Source organism: Pongo abelii, chromosome 5, assembly GCF_028885655.2.
Source record: "Pongo abelii isolate AG06213 chromosome 5, NHGRI_mPonAbe1-v2.0_pri, whole genome shotgun sequence".
NCBI lineage: Eukaryota > Metazoa > Chordata > Mammalia > Primates > Hominidae > Pongo > Pongo abelii.
This window is the reverse complement of record NC_071990.2, coordinates 154064473-154086245: the sequence shown is the minus strand read 5'-3', so window position 1 is coordinate 154086245 and position 21773 is coordinate 154064473. Positions and strand designations below refer to the sequence as shown.

Genomic DNA, 21773 nt, shown 5'->3' with positions numbered 1-21773 from the left:
AAAAATAAATAAATTATTTCATGTATTAAAAACATATCAGGTGCCTTTTATAAATACAAAGATATTTATTGGGTTAATTTCCTAAATGTTTCTGACCACGTTCCATCCAGAGTTTCTGACCCCCTGTGATTCCATTTGCACTAATCCCTTTGGATCAGTTTAAGTACCTGTAGATTGAAACAAATGGAATCTTTTGAGTCTTGTTATTCAAATTCTCCTTTGTCCATGATCTTCTGTACTTTGGGATTGATGTAATAATATGAGGTAGCATTTATCAAACACATATAATATGTTGATTTAAATATTTGATGTTTATCATTGCCTTTAATCCTCAAAACAGTCCTAAGAAATAGGTATCATTATCAATCATGTTATATGAAGAAGGACACATAAGGCACAAAGTTGGTGATGAACTCACTCAAGATCTGCAGATCACTAAATGGTGAGGTTGGGATTTCAATCCAAAAGGTCCTTTTCCAGAGCCCACATCTTTAGTCACTACGTTATTTTTTCATTCAAAAAACAGAGCCATTTTACTAATTGCCTATGCTCACTGCCAATCTAGAATCATTGCTCTCCTGTAGTTCTTTGCTCACTTTGCTTTGTTATTACAAACCTTTATTCAAGTTGATAGCCCTTGAGTAGTTGTGCTAAGGAATGGTTATGCCAAGGGACTTGAGTGTCCTCTGTGTACTGGTGTGTGTGATAGAGGGTTCATAGCAATATCATGTTTAATCTTGAAAATAAGGTATGGCTTTACTGATGAAGAAAGGAAAATTCAGAGAGATGTGGCCAAAGGTCACTCAGGTAGTGAAGGTCGGAGCCTAGGTTTCATCCCAGATCAATCTAATGTGAGTCAATTTTTACCTGGTGCATCCTGCTGCCACTCATATGTTTTCTAAGAAGTTAGAGATAAGGCCTTACAATGTTATTCTGTTTTTGTTTAATTTTGTTTATCACCATCATTCTGCTCTTTCAATTTCTCTGCATTATGCTTTTTCCATACATAGCTCACATAAAAAGCTCTAAAATTGAATGTATATAAGCATTTTCAAACATTACTTTTTCCATGTTTTTCCTGGGTTCTGAGAAACACTAGCAGAAAAAATAAAACACTTTATTTTTCACTTCTGATTATATTCGTGGGATTCTAAGAGATCATGTGATGATTTGTAATCTTCACAATTGAATCTACAATGACTGTCACATATAGTAACAGTGGGTGCTTTTATCCAAAGAATTTAATGTTGTGACATTAGCAACTACCATATTTTAGTGTACTATAAATCTCTATGCCATAAGGAAGCTGTACTTATTCATTTTTATTCTCTTAAATTGCAATGTAGTTCTCTGAAGTAACATTGATTTTTTCTTCTTCTTTTTTGAGACAGAGTCTCACTCTGTCACCTAGGCTGGAGTGCAGTGGCACAATCTCGGCCAACACTGAGATTTGTTGGCCGAACTCGTGATATTTCTATGAGAACATTAAGTCTTTTAAACATGAAGATATAATAGTATTATTTAGTAACTCTATCTTATATGGTACTATGTTCTAGGAGATGCTCTTACTGAAAAGCTGACTTTGGAAAAATACTTATATTTCTACATTATTCATTTAGGAGAAGGGAGTTGATCAAAATTTAAAACTCCTGTGAGATTCTCTTACATGAGAAGAAGTGAGATACCAAGTACATTTTCTTCACTTAGGTTATTACTGGGTTTACCTTTTCTAATTCAGCATTCAATATATTTACTTGACAAAATTCAGGTAACATCTAATATTTACCAGCCACATACATACTAAATTAACTTTTCAATTAAAATAGTTCAGTGCTGTTGAAAATAAGTATATTGGCTTAATAAATCATTTTGTCCTCAAGTTCGTATGAGAGACATAAAAAACGATAATCAGTATCTCCCAGAGTGTTAGGCACTTTAAAAGTAAGATTGCTAATAGAATGCTAACAGTAACCTTCTAAGAAAAGGATTATCATCTGCATTTTACATGAAAGAGCCTGAAAATAATTCACCAAAGTCAAACAACTAGTGATCCTGGATTCTAGCCCAGGCTTGACCGGTTCAAAACTTAAATTCTCTTTCCATCATGTGATACATGTGTATGTAATAAATAAGATTTAACAGCACTAAGATTAGATTATAGCTCTTTTCAGAGAACTAGTTAACAAAATGGCTTGATTACTTCTCTCTCTCTCTCTTTTTGAGACAAAGTCTTGCTCTGTTGCCTGGGCTGGAATGTAGTGGTGCCATTATGCCTCCATCTCCTCTCACCTCAGCCTGCTGAGTAGCCAGGACTACAGGCATGCGCCATCATGCCTGGTCACTTTTTTTTTTTTCCCTAGAGATGGAGGTCTTGCCATTTTGCCAAAGCTAGTCTCAAACTCCTGGCCTCAAGTGATCCTCCTGCCTCAGCCTCCCAAAATGCTGGAGTTAAAGGCATGAGCCATCATGCCTGGCCAAAGATCATTGATAGTCTCTTTTGACTAAGATATTACATTAAATAAATAAACATTTCTATTCATTGGCCTAGAAATCTATTATGTCTATGATCAATCACTGTTGATTTTGTGAACTGGCCTGTAATAAGTAAACATATTTGTGAATAAATTAATTATTATAATGGATCTAAGAATTCTAAACAATAAGGCAAAACCAGGAAACAAAGGAGAAACAATTTTTGTGAGTATTATTAGAAAACTATGAAGGTAAATAGCTGGTTGTGTATAGAAAGTTAAAAAGTTAGCTGGGCATGGTGGCGCCTGCCTGTGATCCCAGCATTTTGGGAGGTCAAGACTGGAGGATCACTTGAGCCCAGGAGTTCAAGATCAGCCTGGGCAACATAGTGAGACCTCATCTCTACAAAAATCAGAAAATTAGCCAGGTGCAGTAGTGCCTGCCTGTGGTCCCAGCTACTCAGGAGGTTGAGGTAGGAAAATCATATGAGCCCAGGAGTTGGAAGCTGCAGTGAGCCATGATTGCACTACTGCATTCCAGCATGGGCAAAAGAGCAAGACCCTATCTCAAAAAAAATGAAATAAAATAAAAAAGCTGTTAGCGAAGTGTCTATTTTGGCCATATGGAAATAAGTCAGATTTATTGTTAAGACCAATATAAGATCCATACATGTATGACTCTATCTCTTCATCCATCCATCTGTTCTGTATGCAATATGTGCACTTTATTTGAGGGCAGAGATAAATAATGTAAAGTGCCTACCTAATGATCATAATATTTTTTCTAGGAGTTTTCTAAACGGACAGAAAGTATTGCAGTCCAGGCTGAGAACCTTGTAAAGGAAGCTTCAGAGATACCACTTGGGCCCCAAAATAAGCAGCTGCTTCAACAGCAGGCCAAGTCAATCAAAGAACAAGTCAAAAAATTAGAAGACACGCTTGAAGAAGAGTATGTGATTGACAAGTCCTAAACTTTCTTCTCTGAGATAAAGTTTCATACAATCTTTCCTGTACCTTGTATTCAAAACATTCTTTTAAAATCTCAAAGTGTCTGTGTATTTCAGCATGTTTTGAGGAAACAACTCACAGTTCAAAAGAAAGTATCGCTAATACAGAAATCAATATCTATAACAGAGCCCCAAAAATATAAAGGGTGTGGGTTTTGGATCTTAAACTGATCATGTTCATGAGAAAGCCATATCTATTTTATTCTGTGGCCTTGGTACATTGTAGAGGGAATCTTGAAAAAGAACTAATATTTAAAATAATTTTTTTGCTATATTATTCTGCTGTCACCATTTAGAGCGAAAAGGAGATATTTTGTTAGTGTAGATTGCAGGCCTCAGTACACATCACATAGACCATATAGCTCCAACCTGAAGAAGCTCCTGGAGCTTGTTTACGGTGCCTCGGTATTCAAGTTATCCTGACTAATATGCTCTTTCCAGAAATTAACTTTAAAAATCTATTTTATTTTTAAACTTTTAATGTTTGTTTACCTGAAAAAAAAAATAACTGCTTGGCCTATTGATATCCTGTTATATACCCAATATATACAAAAAAGTTTGGAGGGGAAAAACATATGAGGATACAGCCAATATTATTCAAAACAATATGGCTAAACATTTCTATTTGTAACGTAATTTAGTGGCAAATCAATGATACATAATAGCATATTATTATTAAGAGACAGGCCATCATTTCTAAGGTGGATTTTAAAATGTAAAATGTGTTTTTAATACTATTAACAGCTTAAAATTAACATTTTACATTTGCCTAAACTTTAAAATTTGATACGTATTTTATTTAAAACAAATTATGACTTGAAATTTTGAGGACTTTATATTACATTAAATATTCTACATCAAGTTATGGAAATAGTAAAACTTAGAGTTTATTAGAGAGGAAGTTACTTCTATTAAGAATAGCCATTTTAACCTTTATTTAATTTAAAAAGTTGCAATATAACACAGCTTGCATTACCTGTACTGCTGACAGCATTAGGCACATCCAGGGTATAAATTTGAGACTGCAATATTATTTAATTTGACAATCAATGATGCCACTGTATTTTTCTTGATGTCTTCAAGTGCCTTTTGGTAAACAGGGACATTCTTTCACTTTTTTTTTTTTTTTAAGCCAAGGACTTACCAGTTCAATTACATACTTTTAGTTTCTTAGCCTTTTTCTAAACTGAAAGCCATGGTCACCTGGTTGTACATGCATAGCTAATACAAATTAGACGTCTATAGTTGAAATTCTGTTCACTAGATTTGTTATAAATAAAACCTAAGTTGTCTAAAAGTAGTTAGGGTGCTCATGTACAATAATTTATAAATGTCTTTTGGAATCAGGACCATAAGACATTTATGAAAATGGCTGAAGTCACAAAGATTATACATCGCAGGATTAGCTCTAATAATAGAAACAGTTCTTGCCCGGCAGCATGGGATTGAGATCACGAGCTCTGTCTTGATTGATAAGATGCAGTTTATAAAGGTCTTTCCATAGAAAGCATCACTGCAGTGTCTCTCCTTTAAGTGTAAGAAGAACATGTCTTTGGAAATAGGACTATTGAAAAGCTGTGTACACTGAAATCTCTTCTGGCATAGTCTATAAAAACAAGTCCTGGCAACAACTGGTCACATGTAGAGTTTAGATTCTACCCGGATTCAAACCCCTTTGGATCCAGCAATATTTTGTTGAAAGTGCACTTTCACTCAAAGTATAGATACTGCCTCATTAAATGTTCATTCTCAGAGAAGATAGGAAAACCTGATAAACTACTCAGAACAACTGTGCAATTTTTTTTTTTAGCGTGAATAGTTTCAACTTTGAAATGGTCACAAATGTCTTCATTATCTCTTCACCTGGTGATTTCAAGGAAAATGTGTTGTTGTTCTCTATTAAAATACTGAGTTTTATTTACTTAATTTGGTTAATTTTAGTATTAAAACCATGGAAATGGTGAAAACCAAGTGGGATCATTTTGGCAGTAATTTTGAGACTCTGTCCGTCTGGATAACTGAGAAAGAAAAAGAACTCAATGCCTTGGAAACTTCGTCATCTGCCATGGACATGCAAATCAGCCAAATTAAGGTGACCTGCTCACACGTTATACTTATAATCCATGTCTAGCTTTTAGGAACTACTTTCTTACATTTCATCAAATGCTGTTTGGTCCCAGGACAAGACTTTCATTGCAATGTGACTATTAAAATTAAATTCACACAGATTACCAAGCTAAGAGGTCTGGATTAATACTGGGCAACACTTTATAGTTGGAATTATGTATTCACATTGTCTGACTTGTGCATTCAAAGTTAATATTGTGTGAAATATCATTAAAATATTTTTATGGTTACATTAATTCTTTTCCTTGATTTTGAATTAACCTCAATAGAATGCTCTGCCGGTTCATTATACAACATGAAATGTATTCATTCTGTACAACTCTAAAATCCCATTCCCAATGTCTAACTCAAGTATTAGTGGTACTTACCCGCACCAATCACAAGGAGGAGTTTGAAAAGCATCTTTCTTAAATGAAGCAGTTCTACTCCATGGTTATAATGTTTTCATTTACGACCTTGGAGCATGGACAGAGGTCCTCTGATTCCTTAGCTCTCCCAGCTCTAAAATGACCAGGTGGATAGACTATCATTGGCCACTTCATTCAGACAGTTCAAGAAGAAAAATGGGCTTAAGGGGGCTTGGAGTGTTTGTTTCTCTTTCTTTTGTACAATTTTATACCATACATTTTCAAAATTCAGCCACTTTTTCTACCTCAGCTTTTTTTTTTTTTTTTTTTTTTTTTTTGGAATGGGAAAACCCTCTGCTATTTCATTCAATTAAATATAGTAAAATAAATACCAAGGTGAGGGAACATTTCACACTATGGCTCAGAACAAGTCATTACCATGTGGAGGGTGGGAGGGTGCAATGTTGCTCAGATAAGATTACCCGCTGTGCAGATCATCCTTGCTTCTCACACATCTTTTGCAATTAAGCATACATGGAGTGTCACATACACAGTCTGCTATGTCTTCTTTGGTATACCATGAAAAATAGATGTGAGGCCACGGAATAATATTCATTAAATATTTTTAATTGTTAAAATTGTTTTTAAAAGTTGTCATTTAATCATTTTCACTAAATTCTAAGAAAAAGAATAACACATTTAAATAGTTTTGTCTCAAAAATGTCCCCTTTTGAAAATTAACACACATTTTTCAACGTATTTATTTTTTCTATAATTCATTTACTATTATTTCCACCCTTATTCCAGAGCTTCTGGAATATATCAAATATCTAATGTCATCTCATTGTTATTCTCCAGAAAAAAAGATTACATGTTTTCTTAAAATATATATTCAATTGTCTTTTTTAATTTTATCAGCCTAGAAATACATTTCAATACATCCAATAAGGCATTTTTAAAACTATCTAAAATATGTAAGTGAATATGAATACCAGGAAAAAGATATTTGCTGGAAATAAGCAAAGTTACAGTGGAATACACTGTCCTGTGGAAATTGGTCTATTAGGTTCACGTTTTATTTCCAAACAGAAGACTACATTATAGGAAATGTTTAAAATATAGTAACACTTGCAATAGTGTTTTTCCTTTAAAACGATCTTAGGATTAAAAGAAGTAATGAAGCATTTGCCTTGTTGGAAGATAAATACACTAAGCCCACTTTTGTTCATTATTACATGCTATTTCAAATGACTGATTTCTTATTCCTAACTTATAATTGATAAATGATAAGAACATATGCTGGGTTCATCTTCCATCTTCTTCTCTTGGATGGATTTATTTTTACCACAATCCAACAATATGATTGAGTGATCTGTATATATGAATTTGTTGACGGCAAGTATTACTCTAATAACTAAGAGCTCTGTTCTTAACTAAGTTTGTTTCACTGATGTGTTACAAGCAACTAGAACAATTATTAGTGCTTTGTAGACAACCTATATTTTTTGAATTTATGATTAATTTTTCTAAAAAATGTAATCTTAAAGAAAGCAAAACAAAGAAAGCCTGTATTAATGCTCAAATAACAAATATTGATGAGATATACCACTTCATTCATTCATATGAAAAATAAAAATAAGTGATGCATATCCGACATTTAATCTTAGGTAAATTATTTCTGATTGTCTCAACTAGGCAGAAATTATTTCTGACTATGGTGTCTCATCTAGACAGAAGTCAAAACTTTAGTTTTTTCCTAGGGTAATAGTATTTTCCATTTAAATAAATGGAGACTTGGCTGAATTTTTGATGTGTTTTGGTTGAATAATTTGGCCCTTTTTCTCAGAGAAATAATTTTCATCTTCTTGTATACAAATAAGCTTCTATGTTTGTGAGAGACACTCCACAGACACACATAAGCACATGTGCACATGCACACACTTCCTTAATAGTTATCAGTATTTTTCAGGTGTTGGCTAACAGGTAAAATGTCCTTTCTTCCCCCAATTGAAATAAATTGAAATGACAGTATGTGGGCTTTTCTCTGTCAAGTACATAGCAATGAGGTCCCTGGATCAGCAGCCTCAGCATCACCTGGAGGTTTGTTAGAAATGAAAATTCTTGAGCCCCATCTTAGACTTAGTAAGTCTGAATCCCAGAGAATAGGGACCAGATGGTCCTAGTGCATTCTAGCTTTGGAAACCACTGGCATCAAGAATAGATGATAAGTTTGAAAAAGGAAAACTGCTTTTAGGTAGGTGTGCAGTTATTATACCTTTTAGTAACATATAAAATACCCAACTGAGTTTTAGAAAAATAAGTGAATGTCAATATTTGGCATTCTAATGAGTTACTGAAACACAATGCTTCCCCAGCTCAGTTAATTAAAACGCCTAATTCATAATGTAAACAGATAATTCTGTGTACCTTCAGAGATACTGTAAGTGTCCTAGGGACATCTCCTTGCTTACTTCACTGCAAGCAAGAATAGCTATTTCTCCATATGCTCTATCTAGCAAGCACCCCCCAACCCATCATTGTATTTTGCAGACATTTTCGGCATATCTCATCTCCCCAAACACGTGGTGTTTGCTCACAGCTGCGCTCTAACCATCCAAGTCTTCAAATATCAGTTAAGGAAATATTCCCTCTTTGCAGATAATTGTATCGTTTCAGGAAGACAAGCTTGCTCAGCCTACATTGTCATTTTTCTTGTTTTAACTATTAGGTCACAATTCAGGAAATAGAAAGTAAGCTCAGCAGCATTGTAGGATTAGAAGAAGAAGCCCAGTCTTTTGCTCAATTTGTTACCACTGGAGAATCTGCTCGAATTAAAGCCAAGTTGACACAAATAAGAAGATACTGGGAAGAGCTTCAAGAGCATGCACAGTGTCTGGAAGGAACAATCCTGGGACATTTATCTCAGCAGCAAAAGTTTGAGGAGAACCTTAGGAAGGTAAGAATTGGTCCACCTATACTTAAGTTTACATATTTCACATTGTGTTTGTGGGTAAATGCAATAAATACTTTACAAATAGTGGAATAAGAGAGAGACATAATTTGTCAAATAATGGGACACATTGATTTTAGATGTTTAAAGAATGATTTTATAATTACATTAAAAGTTATCCATAAAAGGTAGGTATGCCATTTTCTCAGTAACTTTTTTTTGTCTTGCTATGTATTTTTCCCACTGTTATTTTTATATTGCACCAATGTTTTAGATCCAGCAATCTGTGTCTGAATTTGAAGATAAACTTGCTGTTCCAATTAAAATATGTTCTTCAGCTACAGAAACATACAAAGTTCTTCAAGAGCATATGGTAAGAGTATGCTTCAACATTTCTACTATTTACCAACTTAAAATTTGATAATTCCCACTTGAAAAGAAAATACAGTAAACCTTTTAAGAGAATTGAAATTGGAAAAATGTTTATAGTAGTTGAGTAATTATATAGATCTAACATATTCACTTTATATAATCCAAGACATGTAAGGATGTGAATAAATTTTCATTAAAGATGTATATTAAAGGAGTATTCATTTCAAATATATTTCTCTTTTAATTAGAATGAGTAACATTTTTAGAGCTTAGCTTTAATAAGCCCTGTTACCTCTTGCCAGCATTATAAAAAAGTATATGTGCAAAGAAAAATATATGTGTATAGCTGTCTTCATGTTTTAACCCACTGTACTCAGATGTTTAAGGAATATATCCTCACTGATCTGTTTCCAATGATTGGCTTTTCTCATCATTGCGAATCTTCTGCAAGGCTACAAACAGATGGCTCTGGCGCAATATAGGGGGAGGAAAAAAGGGGGAGCATTATGCACAAAGAAATACTACCATATGTTAATTAACAAACAAAAATACAAATATGATTCCTATTGCACGTTCATGTGTGCACGAATATTTATAAGGTGTATGTAATAGAAAACAAGCCATTGACAAAGGCACATCTGGAAGGAGGAGTGAGATTTCTATTGTTTAAATATTGATAATGAGAATACACTTTTGTGTTACTTATACTTAATTTCTTAATACAAAAAATGAGGAAAAGTAGGAGAATTCAGTGTGATGAAATTATTTTTATAGACAACTAAGTTAATAATGGAGGACCAAAGAGGCTAATATTCTACTTTTCCGATATTTAGATTTCCTAAAGCAAGTCATTTTTCTGTGTCTTGATTTTCTAATCTGTAAAATGAAGGTAATGAAAGAACATACCTCTTAGGGTTCTCAGGAAGATGGAAAGAGTCAATACATGGGAAGCAGGTAATGCAGGGCGTGCCACATTCTGAGGCACTGTGTCATTATTATTATTATTATTATTACTATTGAGATAGACAGCAGCTTCTTCAGCCATAACTCTTTTTATATGTATTTTTTGTTGTGATTATAGCATGTTACATGTGGGTTTTGTAAGTTAAGAATAGGGTTTTTAAATACATATTTAGCATAAAATGACTAATAATCTTCACAAGTTACCTAAATTGTTAAGAGAAAGTTGAAAGTTTTCAGATAAATAGCAGCGCATTCTTATTTGGAGGGGGGTCTCCATTTTCATTTTTGATTTCTGTATTTACGAAGTCACTTTCTTCTCATTTTCACTATGTCTTGCTTCAAATCATGGGCACAGACCTTTTAAAATAGATATAACTCTTATTTGTTTTTGGGGGTGCACATGTGATAATTTAATACGTTCATATAATTTGTAAAAGTAAAATCAGTGGAATTGGGACCTTCATCACCTAAAATATTTGTGTTTTATTTATGCAAGAAACATTCAAACTATTTTCTAGCTATTTTGAAATATGGGATAGATTATTGTAAACTATAGTCCCCCTACTAATCTATTGAACACTGTCTCATTTCTTCTATCAAACTGTATATTTGTACCCATTCTTAGTACTATTCCTGTTTATTATGACTGAGGGAAAATGTTTTGCGATGATGGATGTCAAAGAAAAATGCAGGCCTCGTTGGCTCCTGTGCTTTCATTGCATTCTTCTCACACTCTTCTTAGGATCTCTGCCAGACCCTGGAGTCACTGAGCAGTGCCATCACTGCCTTCTCAGCCAGTGCCAGGAAGGTTGTGAACAGAGACTCCTGTGTTCAGGAGGCTGCGGCTCTACAGCAGCAATATGAGGACATCCTAAGGAGGGTGAAGGACAGACAGACTGTGCTGGAGAATCTGCTGGCCCACTGGCAGAGGTGAGCAGCACTTTTCCTTGAGTTGCTGCACTACTAAATAGGAAATTCTGGATTAGCAGTTCTTTAAGTGATGGGGAATAATTATCCCAGATGCAAAAGACGTGAACTTGTGAGTCTACTGTAGGAAACTCTTGATCTTTGTTATAAGGCAAAGGTTCCCAAGAGTGGAAAGGATGTATATGGATCTTTACGTATTATTCAATATAAACATGAGTGCAGGGACAGAAATGAAAATAAAAGGAGTGATTTTCGAGCTGGCACATCTAAGACTGAGATAACTGAGACTGTATTTACTATGGTTTGTGTTGGACCCTCCAACTTCAGAAAGGTTTAATCTGCTAACATGATAATTTCCAATAAATTTGTTTCTGCTCTCTGCTTCCTTTAGGCTAGAGAAAGAACTATCATCCTTTTTGACCTGGTTAGAGCGGGGTGAAGCTATAGCCAGTTCCCCAGAAATGGGTATTTCTGCAGACAGAGTCAAAGTGGAAGGTGAACTTCAGTTAATACAGGCAAGTTCAAGGAAGTGTGAGGAATGAAAAATAAAATGCTTTTTGTTACAGTTACATTATTTTAAAAAATAAAATAATAAAATAAATAAACTTGTATCTCCCTTCTTGCTTTGGTTTTGTGATTCCTGAGGCATCATTTGACATCAGGGTGTTCCGAAAAGAAGAAAGCAACCATGACCTGAAAGGGAGAGAAACTAATAATGAGAACTTTGTGATGATCAATTTCCATGATGTGTTAGAAAATCCTGTAATGTAATGTCTGGCATCTGAATAACATGATTTGGCAAAGGAGTTGAGGAAAGGATGGGTAGGAATATAGATGAAAGAGGTTGGCTGTCAGTTCATAATTTCTGAGGCTGGAAATAGGTATAATCTCTCCACTTTTGTAATTATAATTATATGACGTTTGGGCAATAAAGAGTGTTCTTTTAAAGAAATAAGTAATAGGATGTAGAAAGAAGTCACAGTAATGATTATTCTCATGGAAGACAAAAAAAATGAATGAGCACAAACCTAGGTAATAGGTAGAAACGCAAAGTTTATTTCATACTTGAAGAAGCCAATTTTTTAAACTTAAAGAAAGAAAATCTTTGAGTATAATTGAAGCTAAAGGCAATGTTACTGATTTCTAGAGGTTAATAACTTGCCTTAAATGATGCTGTCTATGCTGGAAAATTCAACAGTCAAAATTGCTTCTCAAAAGAGATTTATTGTATTACAGATTTATACTCCAACTTTCTCCCATCAACTTTTATAAGACGTTTAAGAGGAAGCTACGTTCTTTTGCCTTTTGTAATCACGTCTCTGAAAACTGTGTCACCAGTGTCTGTAGCATTGGAATCTGTGGCCCTACCTTTAAATGTTCTCCTTCCTTGACTTGGGGGGTACTCCATTCTTCTGGTTCTCCTGCCTTTCTGGTTTATTAAACACTGGTGTCTGTACTCATCTTCCACAAAGTCCCTTCTCAGAAACCTGTAGTGACTGTTTCCTGCCCTGAGCATAAAGGGCAATCCTGATCTACAATCTGGTTCCTGTCTTCTTGAAAATACACGTGGGGTGTTCCCAGAAGGGAGGGACTTCACAGCTCTTTTCCTTATAAGTGAGGACACTGACTCAAGGCTACATGGGCATGTAAAACTGCTGCTACCCATCTCCACGTGGAAACTAAGTGCCATATGACTGAGAGGACTGCAGACCCTGTTACTCCTGCATCCTGACATTGCATCAGTAAGGCGGCCTTACCTCGTGGGCTGGACCTGACTTGTGCATTCCCACCTCCTGGCTCTGCACCCTGCATTGTTTCTTTCCTTTGTACCCAGCATAAGTCGCAGTTCTGCTTTATGATCTCACCTGTCATCCACAGGCTGTGTACTCCTTCCTCTAATCCCTTTAGCAATCTTGCTTGTATCACATATGTGGCCTCACTAGGAAGGGAAGGAGAGCATTTTGACAAGCATCTACTTACTATCTGCTGTGCCATACCTATCATTTCACTTAACATTTTTTTTATTATTATTACCTATCTATTGGAGTGTTTATATTTTATCTCTTGTTAGGTAGGAGCCACAACTTTTATGCACCTCACAGCACTTAAGAGATTCGTTGCCTGATTACATTTTTTAAATGAAGGAGTTCTGTTGCTTAAAAGTAAAATGAAGAGCCCTTAAGTTCTCCAGTTTGGCCTAATCTAGACTCTAAGTAGAGAGGCAGAACATGTCCCAGGCTAGAATTGCATCTCTCTTATTGTTAGCTGTGCACTGAGTCTCTCCGGCAATAGTTTTTCTTTGATTCTCTTTGCCTACTCAGTCTCTTCATCGTGAAAGAAATTCTACAGCTTCTAGATTTGCCTAACTTAGAACTCAGACTCCAGAAAACTTATTCAGGTTTTAGTCACATTTTATTACTTGATTTAGAAATGGATCCACTTAACCTTTAATGGAATGGAACCAAAGTCCACTAAAGGTTAAGTGGATGAACCAAATTCCATTAAAGGTTAAGTGGGTCCATTTCTAAATCAAGTAATAAAAACTCTCTTCAGCCTGGCCCGAATGACTTGCATTTTGCAAGAATGCAAATCCTTTGGACAACAGCTGCCTGTGTTGCATGGTCCTTATTCTTCAGTCCTGTTAGGATGAGATTAGTAATGTCTTGTATTTTTCAGGCACTGCAAAATGAAGTTGTATCCCAGGCCTCATTCTATAGCAAACTTTTGCAATTGAAGGAATCATTGTTCTCAGTAGCCTCCAAAGATGATGTGAAAATGATGAAACTACATTTGGAGCAGTTGGATGAGAGATGGAGAGATTTACCACAGATCATTAACAAAAGGTTGGTTCTAAAAGATAAATCTTCTAATATTGTTCATTTGTTTTTAAATGATGAGCATATAAATTAAGAAAGCATAGTTTTGTTTACTTTTATTTAACTCAACTACTCAGCTGATAACTACAAAAGGGAAGAAAACTTTTATTTTGAAAATCAAGGTCCACAAAACTGAGCATTTCTGATGAATCCCAATTCACAATTTAGTCTTAAAATAAGGGCAAGTTATTAAACCCGTTGAAATAGATTAAAGAGAGTAGGATTGCTAATGTATGTATTATTTATTGCTTAAGCTGTTTTTGTATAGGAAGAAAATGGTACCTAAAATTTTATCTCACATGACATTTCTCAACCAGAGATATTCTATACACATATGCTAGTCCATTTCATTTTAATATAGATCTTTTGGAGAGAGCAAGGGAAATTATTGATAAATGGAGGCAAAAATGGATTAAATCTTAATTAACTAGGTGATTAACAATTGGCATCTATACCTTTCCAATATACCAGAAAACAAATTTTCTCTTTAAATTGGTATTGATCACCCATGTGATCTTAGGCATTTAACCTTTCTGACCATTTAAAAAATTCATTCATTCAGCAAATATTTATTGAGTTTCCACAATGAGTAGCATACTCTTCTATGTGCTGGAAATAGCAGCAATAAAGAGTTTCATCCTTTGCTTTCATGGAGCTTATATTTATTCTATTATTTATTTATTACTGTATTCAATCAATCAACAAATATATATCAGGTGCCTGCTGAGTACAAGGTACCATATCAGACACCAAAAGCCATAAAAATAAACAAAACCTAACCCAAATAATTTACAGATTAGTGTGGGAATAATGAGGGGTGAACACAAAGTATTATAGGATCAAAAAAAGGGAAATTTGAATGGGTTCAGAAATTTACAGAAAGATTTGATGCTACCTCTTGAAAGGTGAGAAATTTTTTGTAAAATAAAGCAGTATCTGCCCTCTGCCTATCCCTTAGAGGGAAAGTAAAGGACTTTTAAAGTGATACCAATGTGTGAAGGCATTGAAAATATAATGTATGCATATAAGGATAATGTGTAGAAGATTTTGTAAATATTAAAATGTGAAAGCTGATTTAAAAGTTGAACTTTGGATACAAACCATTTTAATAAATACTAGTTTTGATTAAGGTATTATTTTTAATACGTTTGGATTCTGATCTCCAATCACCTATTATTTATTAACTAATTCATTTATGACACATGCATTGATTGGTCCCTGATGATATCCCAGGCACCTTTTTAGGTGCTGAGGATACAGCAGTAAGCAAGGCAGGTACAGTCCATGGTGTGGGGAGAGGGGAGGAAGGAGCTGGGCGGAAAATAAATATATAACTAAACAAGTGAACAAACAAGACGATTTCAGGCAGTGTTTAGTATTATGAAGACAACAAAACAGGATAGCATGGCAGGGACTGCAGGATGGCGTATCTTTAGAATGGGAGTCAAGCAAGACCTCTCTGGGGAGATGACATCAGATTAAGATCTGTGGGCTGTGCAGGAAGCAGACCCACACAGGCAATGGGAGCAAAAATGGCAAAAGCTCTAAGGCGGTAATGAGTTGGTTTTATTGGGAGACAGAGAGGAGGTCAGTGGGAATATGGGGCACAGCTGTGTCAGATGAGACCAGAGAAGTAGATGATGTGAGGTTTCTTGTAGACCACAGTAAGGAGTTTGGGGTTTTGCCTTCTTAAGTGCAATGGGAAACCACCTAGTGTTTAAGCAGGACAGGGAATGCCCTGTTCACTTGAAATCATGTTTACTTATTATCTAGAGAGTATATTGTAAGGAGGCAAAGGTGGGAGGGAAGAAGCCAGTTAGGAGGCTGTTGAAGGTCAGGCAAGCACTGAAGAGGTTTAGACCAGGATGAGAGCAGTGGAAATGGAGAGAAGAGCGCAGAGTCAATGTATACTGTGTGTTGGCAGGGAGGGGGAAGTGGGGGGATTGTAGGGCCGAGGCCCTTGTCCCCCTAGAGGTTAGAAAATCACTGACATGAGGCAGATTAATAGAAAAGGAATATAAATTTATTTAATGTATATACACAGGAGCCTTCAGGATGCAGACCCGAACTCCATTGACATACAGAATATATACCATATTGAGGTTACAGAAAGATTGTGAGTTCAGAAAATGGCCCAAAACAGGTTTTCATGTTAAGACAGGTTATTGGAGGGAGAAAGGAAGAGGCTTGGCTAGCAAAGCTGGTCTTGTTATGTAGATGAAACCTCACAGGTATAACCCTCAAAGAGAATAGATGGTAAAGGTCTTTTTCAGGTCTTTATGATGTTTGACTCTCAGTTCATCTTTCCTAGATCTGGACAAAAGCAAGGCTAGCTGCATTAGTGCAGATTCTCTACAGATCTACAGAAGCAAGTTTATTCCCCAAAAGACAGCTTTGTAGGGCCATTTCAGAATTTGTCAAAGAAATATATTTTGGAGTAAAATATTTTGATTTCCTTCAGTTCCCATTTTGAAACTTAAAAAATGTTTCACGTATTAGAAGCTAAATGGAAAGTTTTGAAGAGATTTGTGTTAAAGTTTGTTTGATAGAGATTGGGTGTGATGACTCATGCCCATAATCCCAGAGTTTGGGGAGGCCAAGGTGAGGGGATTGCTCAAGGCTGGGAGTTCAAGACCAGCCTGGGCAACATAGCAAAACCCCATCTTTACAAGAAATTTTTTTCAAAAAAGTATCCAGGCATGGTGGCATGTACCTGTAGTCTCAGCTGCCCAGAAAGCTGAGGCAGGAGGATTGCTTGAGCCCAGGAGTTTGAAGTTACAAGGAGCTGTGATCACAGCACTGCATTGAAGCCTGGGTAACAGAGTGATACTTTGTCTCAATAAAATAAAAAGAAAAAAAAGTTTATTTGATAGAGATAGACAAAGGAGTGGAAAAGCAAATTAAGATAAACAGAAAAAAAGCAAACTAAAATATATTGTTCCATGTCTTCTTTAGTCAGTCTCTCAGTCCTGAGAATAGATCAGTTCAGTTAAATAGCTGTGTCCCATCCCAGAAGGTGGCATTGCAAATGGGCTGGGCCTCTATATATGATGCAGGCAAACAGATCTTTAATAAGAGGCATTTCTAAGGAAACAGAAGAAAAACAAAGTTTAATATCTAGAGTAGTCTATAGACTTGTTTTTCTAGAGTTTGTGAAGCATCTTCAGGTTGCAGTAGCAATCTGAACAGATTTTTCTGGATTGTAGTTCAGTTCAGATGAATGGTCAAGTGAATTTTCTGAGAAGTCAATACACAGCAGGCACATAGGTTGTTTGCTTACAAGTTTCTGTTATTTCTCCCAAAGTTTAGTTGCCTAGCTTCAGTTTGTGGGGCATTAAGAAAAGCAGTTTTGGCTGAGCATGGTGGCTCACACCTGTAATCCCAGCACTTCGGGAGGCCGAGGTGGGCAGATCTCCTGAGGTCAGGAGTTTGAGACCAGCCTGGCCAATGTGGTGAAACTCCATCTCTACTAATAATACAAAAATTAGCCAGGTGTGGTGGCAGGTGCCTGTAAACCCAGCTACACAGGAGGCTGAGGCAGGAGAATCTCTTGAATCTGGGAGGCAGAGATTGCAGTGAGCCAAGATCATGCCATTGCACTCCAGCCTGGGCAATAAGAGTGAAACTCCATCTCCAGAAATAAATAAATAATAAATAAATAAATAAAATAAGGAAAATGGAAGGAAGATTTGGAAAACCTTAGTTTGGAAACTTGTAGCCAGGAAAGAATTCAGGATTCAGTCCAAATTGTGGGAAAATAATAAAAACTCAAAAACAATGGACAAAATTAGAATCTAGTAACATGCATACTACAGTTTTTTTTAAAAAACATAATTTTTCTCTCTCCAGCCCCCAATTTCTACCAAAGACAAATCATAGTAGGACCAACTTATTTGCAAGATAAATTTTAGTCTTATTATACTTGGTCTAATTATCCATATAACGTGCAGCAAGATTAGTGATTGGCCATACAGGCTTTTTAAAAATTGGCTTTGCTGGTACGTTTTTCATAAGAAATCTCAGATTAGACTTTCAAAAGTCTCTCAAGGTTAACCAAACCAAAGGTTTATCTGTGCCTGCAGATAATCCGTATGAATTGGGTGAATTCCTTTCTTCTCAAGGTCCCAATATAACTTGAGATTCCTGACCCTGTTAGAAAGTGACATTCTTTACTTATCACAGGTCAGGAACTTTATAAAGGCATCACATAGAAAAGTATAAGGCCAATCTTCCCAAGGGGCTTTTCATTGGTTCTATAAAGTTGGTCTCAATTCCTCAAAGCAGTCTGATCAGATCTGAAAATATGCCATTCCAGTCAAAGCCTTGGTAAAATAACCAATGTTTCCAATTGTGTCCTGTGACAAAACATATTCTTATTAAACTTATACAAATAACTATATTACCATACATTAAGAATACTCACAAATAGTTTCCAGTTTCTGGAAAAATCAAGTAGAGAGAAAAAATATGCTACAAATTTTGCTTACACAAGTGTAGTTTGCCCAATTTGTTGTAAGCTATAGACAATTCAAAGAAAAAAAAAGTTATCTTCACTTTGGAACGGAAAACATAAAAAGAATCAGCAATGTTTCAAACAAAACACCACTAAAAAAAGTATTTCAGGCCTCTATTAGTTCAGTCCCATGTAATTAAATCTTGTTCTGCTTAATGTTGGGTTAGCAAATCTCACGAATGTATCAGCTTTGTAATTAGAGTCCTGGAAGTTTTTTCTTTTGAGACAGAGTCTCACTCTGTCACCCAGGCTGGAGTGCAGTGGCATGATCTCAGCTCACTGGAATCTCTACCTCCTGGGTTCAAGCAATTCTCATGCCTCAGCCTCCTAAGTAGCTGAGATTACAGGTGTGCACCAGCACACCTGGCTAACTTTTGTATTTTTAGTAGAAATGGAGTTTTGCTGTGTTGGCCAGGCTGGTCTCAAACTCCTGACTTCAATTGATCCACCTGCCTTGGCCTCCCAAATTGTTGGGATTACAGGCATGAGCCACTGCACCCAGCCATGGAAGTTTTTTCTTAGTCCAATAGTATAGTCTCCAAAGTTATCAGAAATCTGTATTTTAGAATACTCGTAAGAGTCCTTTCCATGAATTTCCTTAAAGAAAAAGTAAATTTTGGACTGCAGCTGACTATAAACCACTTTTTGAGAAGAATAAAAGTAAAACAATAATTGTCTATGGATGACAAAAGTCTTAGGCTAGCCATGGTTAAAGACACAATTGATTAAAAAATTTGGTTACTTCTGTGGCACGCAACAATTGAACATAATGATAATTATTACTGATAACATATACTAAGGCATCAGAATTACAGGAATTTCATTCAGTTTTGGAACATATGTTATGCTGAGAGGGTATCCATATATTAGATATGCTCATAAAGAAAGGAAAAGATAAAGAGTGCCTCATAGGACCATCAGGGTAAATGGTGGCAATGTTCACTGAGACAGGGAAGATTGTGAGTAAAGCAGGGTTTGGGAAGTAAAAAATATCAAGAGGTATAGAGTGTTTGTGTGTGACAACATTGCTTTTGCCCTTGGGTAAGCTTAATTCCCAAAATATATCATTCATCCTTTCTGTTTACTTATGGGACATTTTAACTTTAATACTTTGTCTACATAGGATTAATTTTCTTCAGTCTGTGGTTGCTGAACACCAGCAATTTGATGAGCTGCTGCTTTCCTTTTCTGTCTGGATTAAGCTGTTTCTCAGTGAATTACAAACTACTTCTGAGATTAGCGTAATGGACCATCAAGTAGCTCTTACTCGGCATAAGGTAAAGTGTTGTTTTTTTTTAAGATTGAAGAATTTTTTCATAAAAAAGTTCTTGAATTGAAAAGAGATGCAACATTTTAAAAAAGTTTAAATGGTGGGAATTTAACTTTTTATTTATATGAAAATGTTTTAATAATTAAGCATATGAGTTAAGGCAATAAATTATGCAGACAAATTAAGCAGATAAAGCCACTTCAGATAAAATTGGCAACCATCTAAGAAACTTTCTCTTCATAGTGGAGCAAATGATTTCTAGGATAAAGTGGTAAGAATGTCCATTTTTAAGCTTCCCAGTTTGTTTTATTTCAATACTGAAAACTAATACTGAATTCAAATACATTAAGGATATAGTTTTTCTGAATTACTATTCAGCTTTAAAGTGATTTACAGCTTATTTCCCTTATTTATAAATTGTGCATATGGAGGGGTGAAAAGATCTTTTCTCTGCTCTCTGAATGTTCAATTAATTTGAGTCTGTGAAACGAATTGACAATAGACCAATTAACAGGAGAAATGGCAAACACATTTATTATATGCATATTGTATGGGAGTCCCACAAAATATGAGACTCTAAGAATAACCAGATGACTAAAGTTTTTATGTTATACAGAAAGCAATAGAGGCTGGGGCTTTAGGAGGGTAGTAGGGACAAGCCACGGGAGGGTGAGGGGAGGAAATGCACTGTGAACAAAGGCTGTCTTATTATGCAGAAAAAGTTTCTCAGGTAGCACACCTCAGAATTACAGATGGCAGCCTGTGCTAAAAGTCTTTCCGAGTGAGATGTCAGACCTTAAGGGACTTTCCTGTGAGTTATTCCTCCCTGGTTGATGATTATATTTCTTCTGGAGGAACTTTCCTTCGTCAGATAAGGGAGCATCAGGGAAAGCTCTTCTCTGAATTTGCTGCTCCTCAGGTTTTCTCTGTTTAAAGTCCAAAGTGACATACTTTAGGGTATCATTTTCTGAGTCCCCAACACATTATATCTATCCTGGCACCAGAAAACATTCAAAAATTCCGATATTGATCATAAAGCATTGAAATAATGGAGATGAGCTACATAGTACGCATATAGCAACATTTAACAATAGAACATTTCATATTTATTGAGTGTTCACTCCTTGCTGGGTTCACTAATTGGTTTTGTGGCAGGGAAAAGTAACTTTCTCCTACCTTCAGGACAGGAGATAGTTTTACATCTTGGGGGAAGGTGCCCAGTGAATTTAGTCTCTACCATCCAAAGAGACTGAGAGAGAGCAGCTATCTTCACTGATGATTACATTTCAAAGGGATGGCTCCCAGGTCCTTCAGAAAAATATTCCGGAGGTAGAAAAAACTGGCCAGAGCTTTAAGAAGAGTTACATCTCAAACAGCCAGAGAATGAATTTACAATTACAAGTTTTCTAAAGTAAATGCTCTAAGAAAAAAAAAGGTCAGGGTCTGCAGTCAAGAGGAGGCTATCTAAAGTTTAGCAGTCAAACAGGGGAATCTTAAAGTCATTGTTGTCAAGATTAAGATAGATGATAATTTCTATTTAATGGAAACCCCTGAGAATGTTGCCAGTTTTCTGCTAGATTTTAAACATGATTTATTGTGAGCTAGTCAAATTTCCTATACAGAAGTCTTGCATAAAATACAACTCTGATTTGGAACTAATTTAATGGAAAAAGATTTCTTCATGGATTTTGTGGATAGAAATTGTTAGTTAAAAAACAAATTAAACATTTAGATTTTTAAAGATGTATATGTATACACATATACATCTTTCAAATTTTTAAATTTAAAATTTTTTCACATACATACATCTTTTAAAATTTAAAATTTTTAAAGTTGAAATATTAAAAATATGAGATATCTAAATACAAATATTTGTGTATAAATATATACATATATGCATCTTTAAAATGTAAAATATATATTGGCATCTTTAAGAATCTTCCAATGTTT

General features: G+C 35.4%; 1 protein-coding gene across 5 annotated transcripts in view; it reads left to right on the top strand.

Moving 5' to 3' along the window:
- Positions 1–21773, top strand: part of SYNE1 (spectrin repeat containing nuclear envelope protein 1) — a 512392-nt gene that overhangs the window by 193957 nt on the left and 296662 nt on the right. For all 5 annotated transcript variants that reach the window (XM_054558331.2, XM_054558330.2, XM_054558328.2 and 2 more), the window contains 8 exons: positions 3260–3420; positions 5420–5570; positions 8681–8908; positions 9177–9275; positions 10980–11167; positions 11556–11679; positions 13841–14007; positions 19677–19830. In XM_054558331.2, coding sequence (XP_054414306.2) covers positions 3260–3420; positions 5420–5570; positions 8681–8908; positions 9177–9275; positions 10980–11167; positions 11556–11679; positions 13841–14007; positions 19677–19830 — 1272 coding nt within the window. The remainder of the gene's footprint in view (positions 1–3259; positions 3421–5419; positions 5571–8680; positions 8909–9176; positions 9276–10979; positions 11168–11555; positions 11680–13840; positions 14008–19676; positions 19831–21773) is intronic.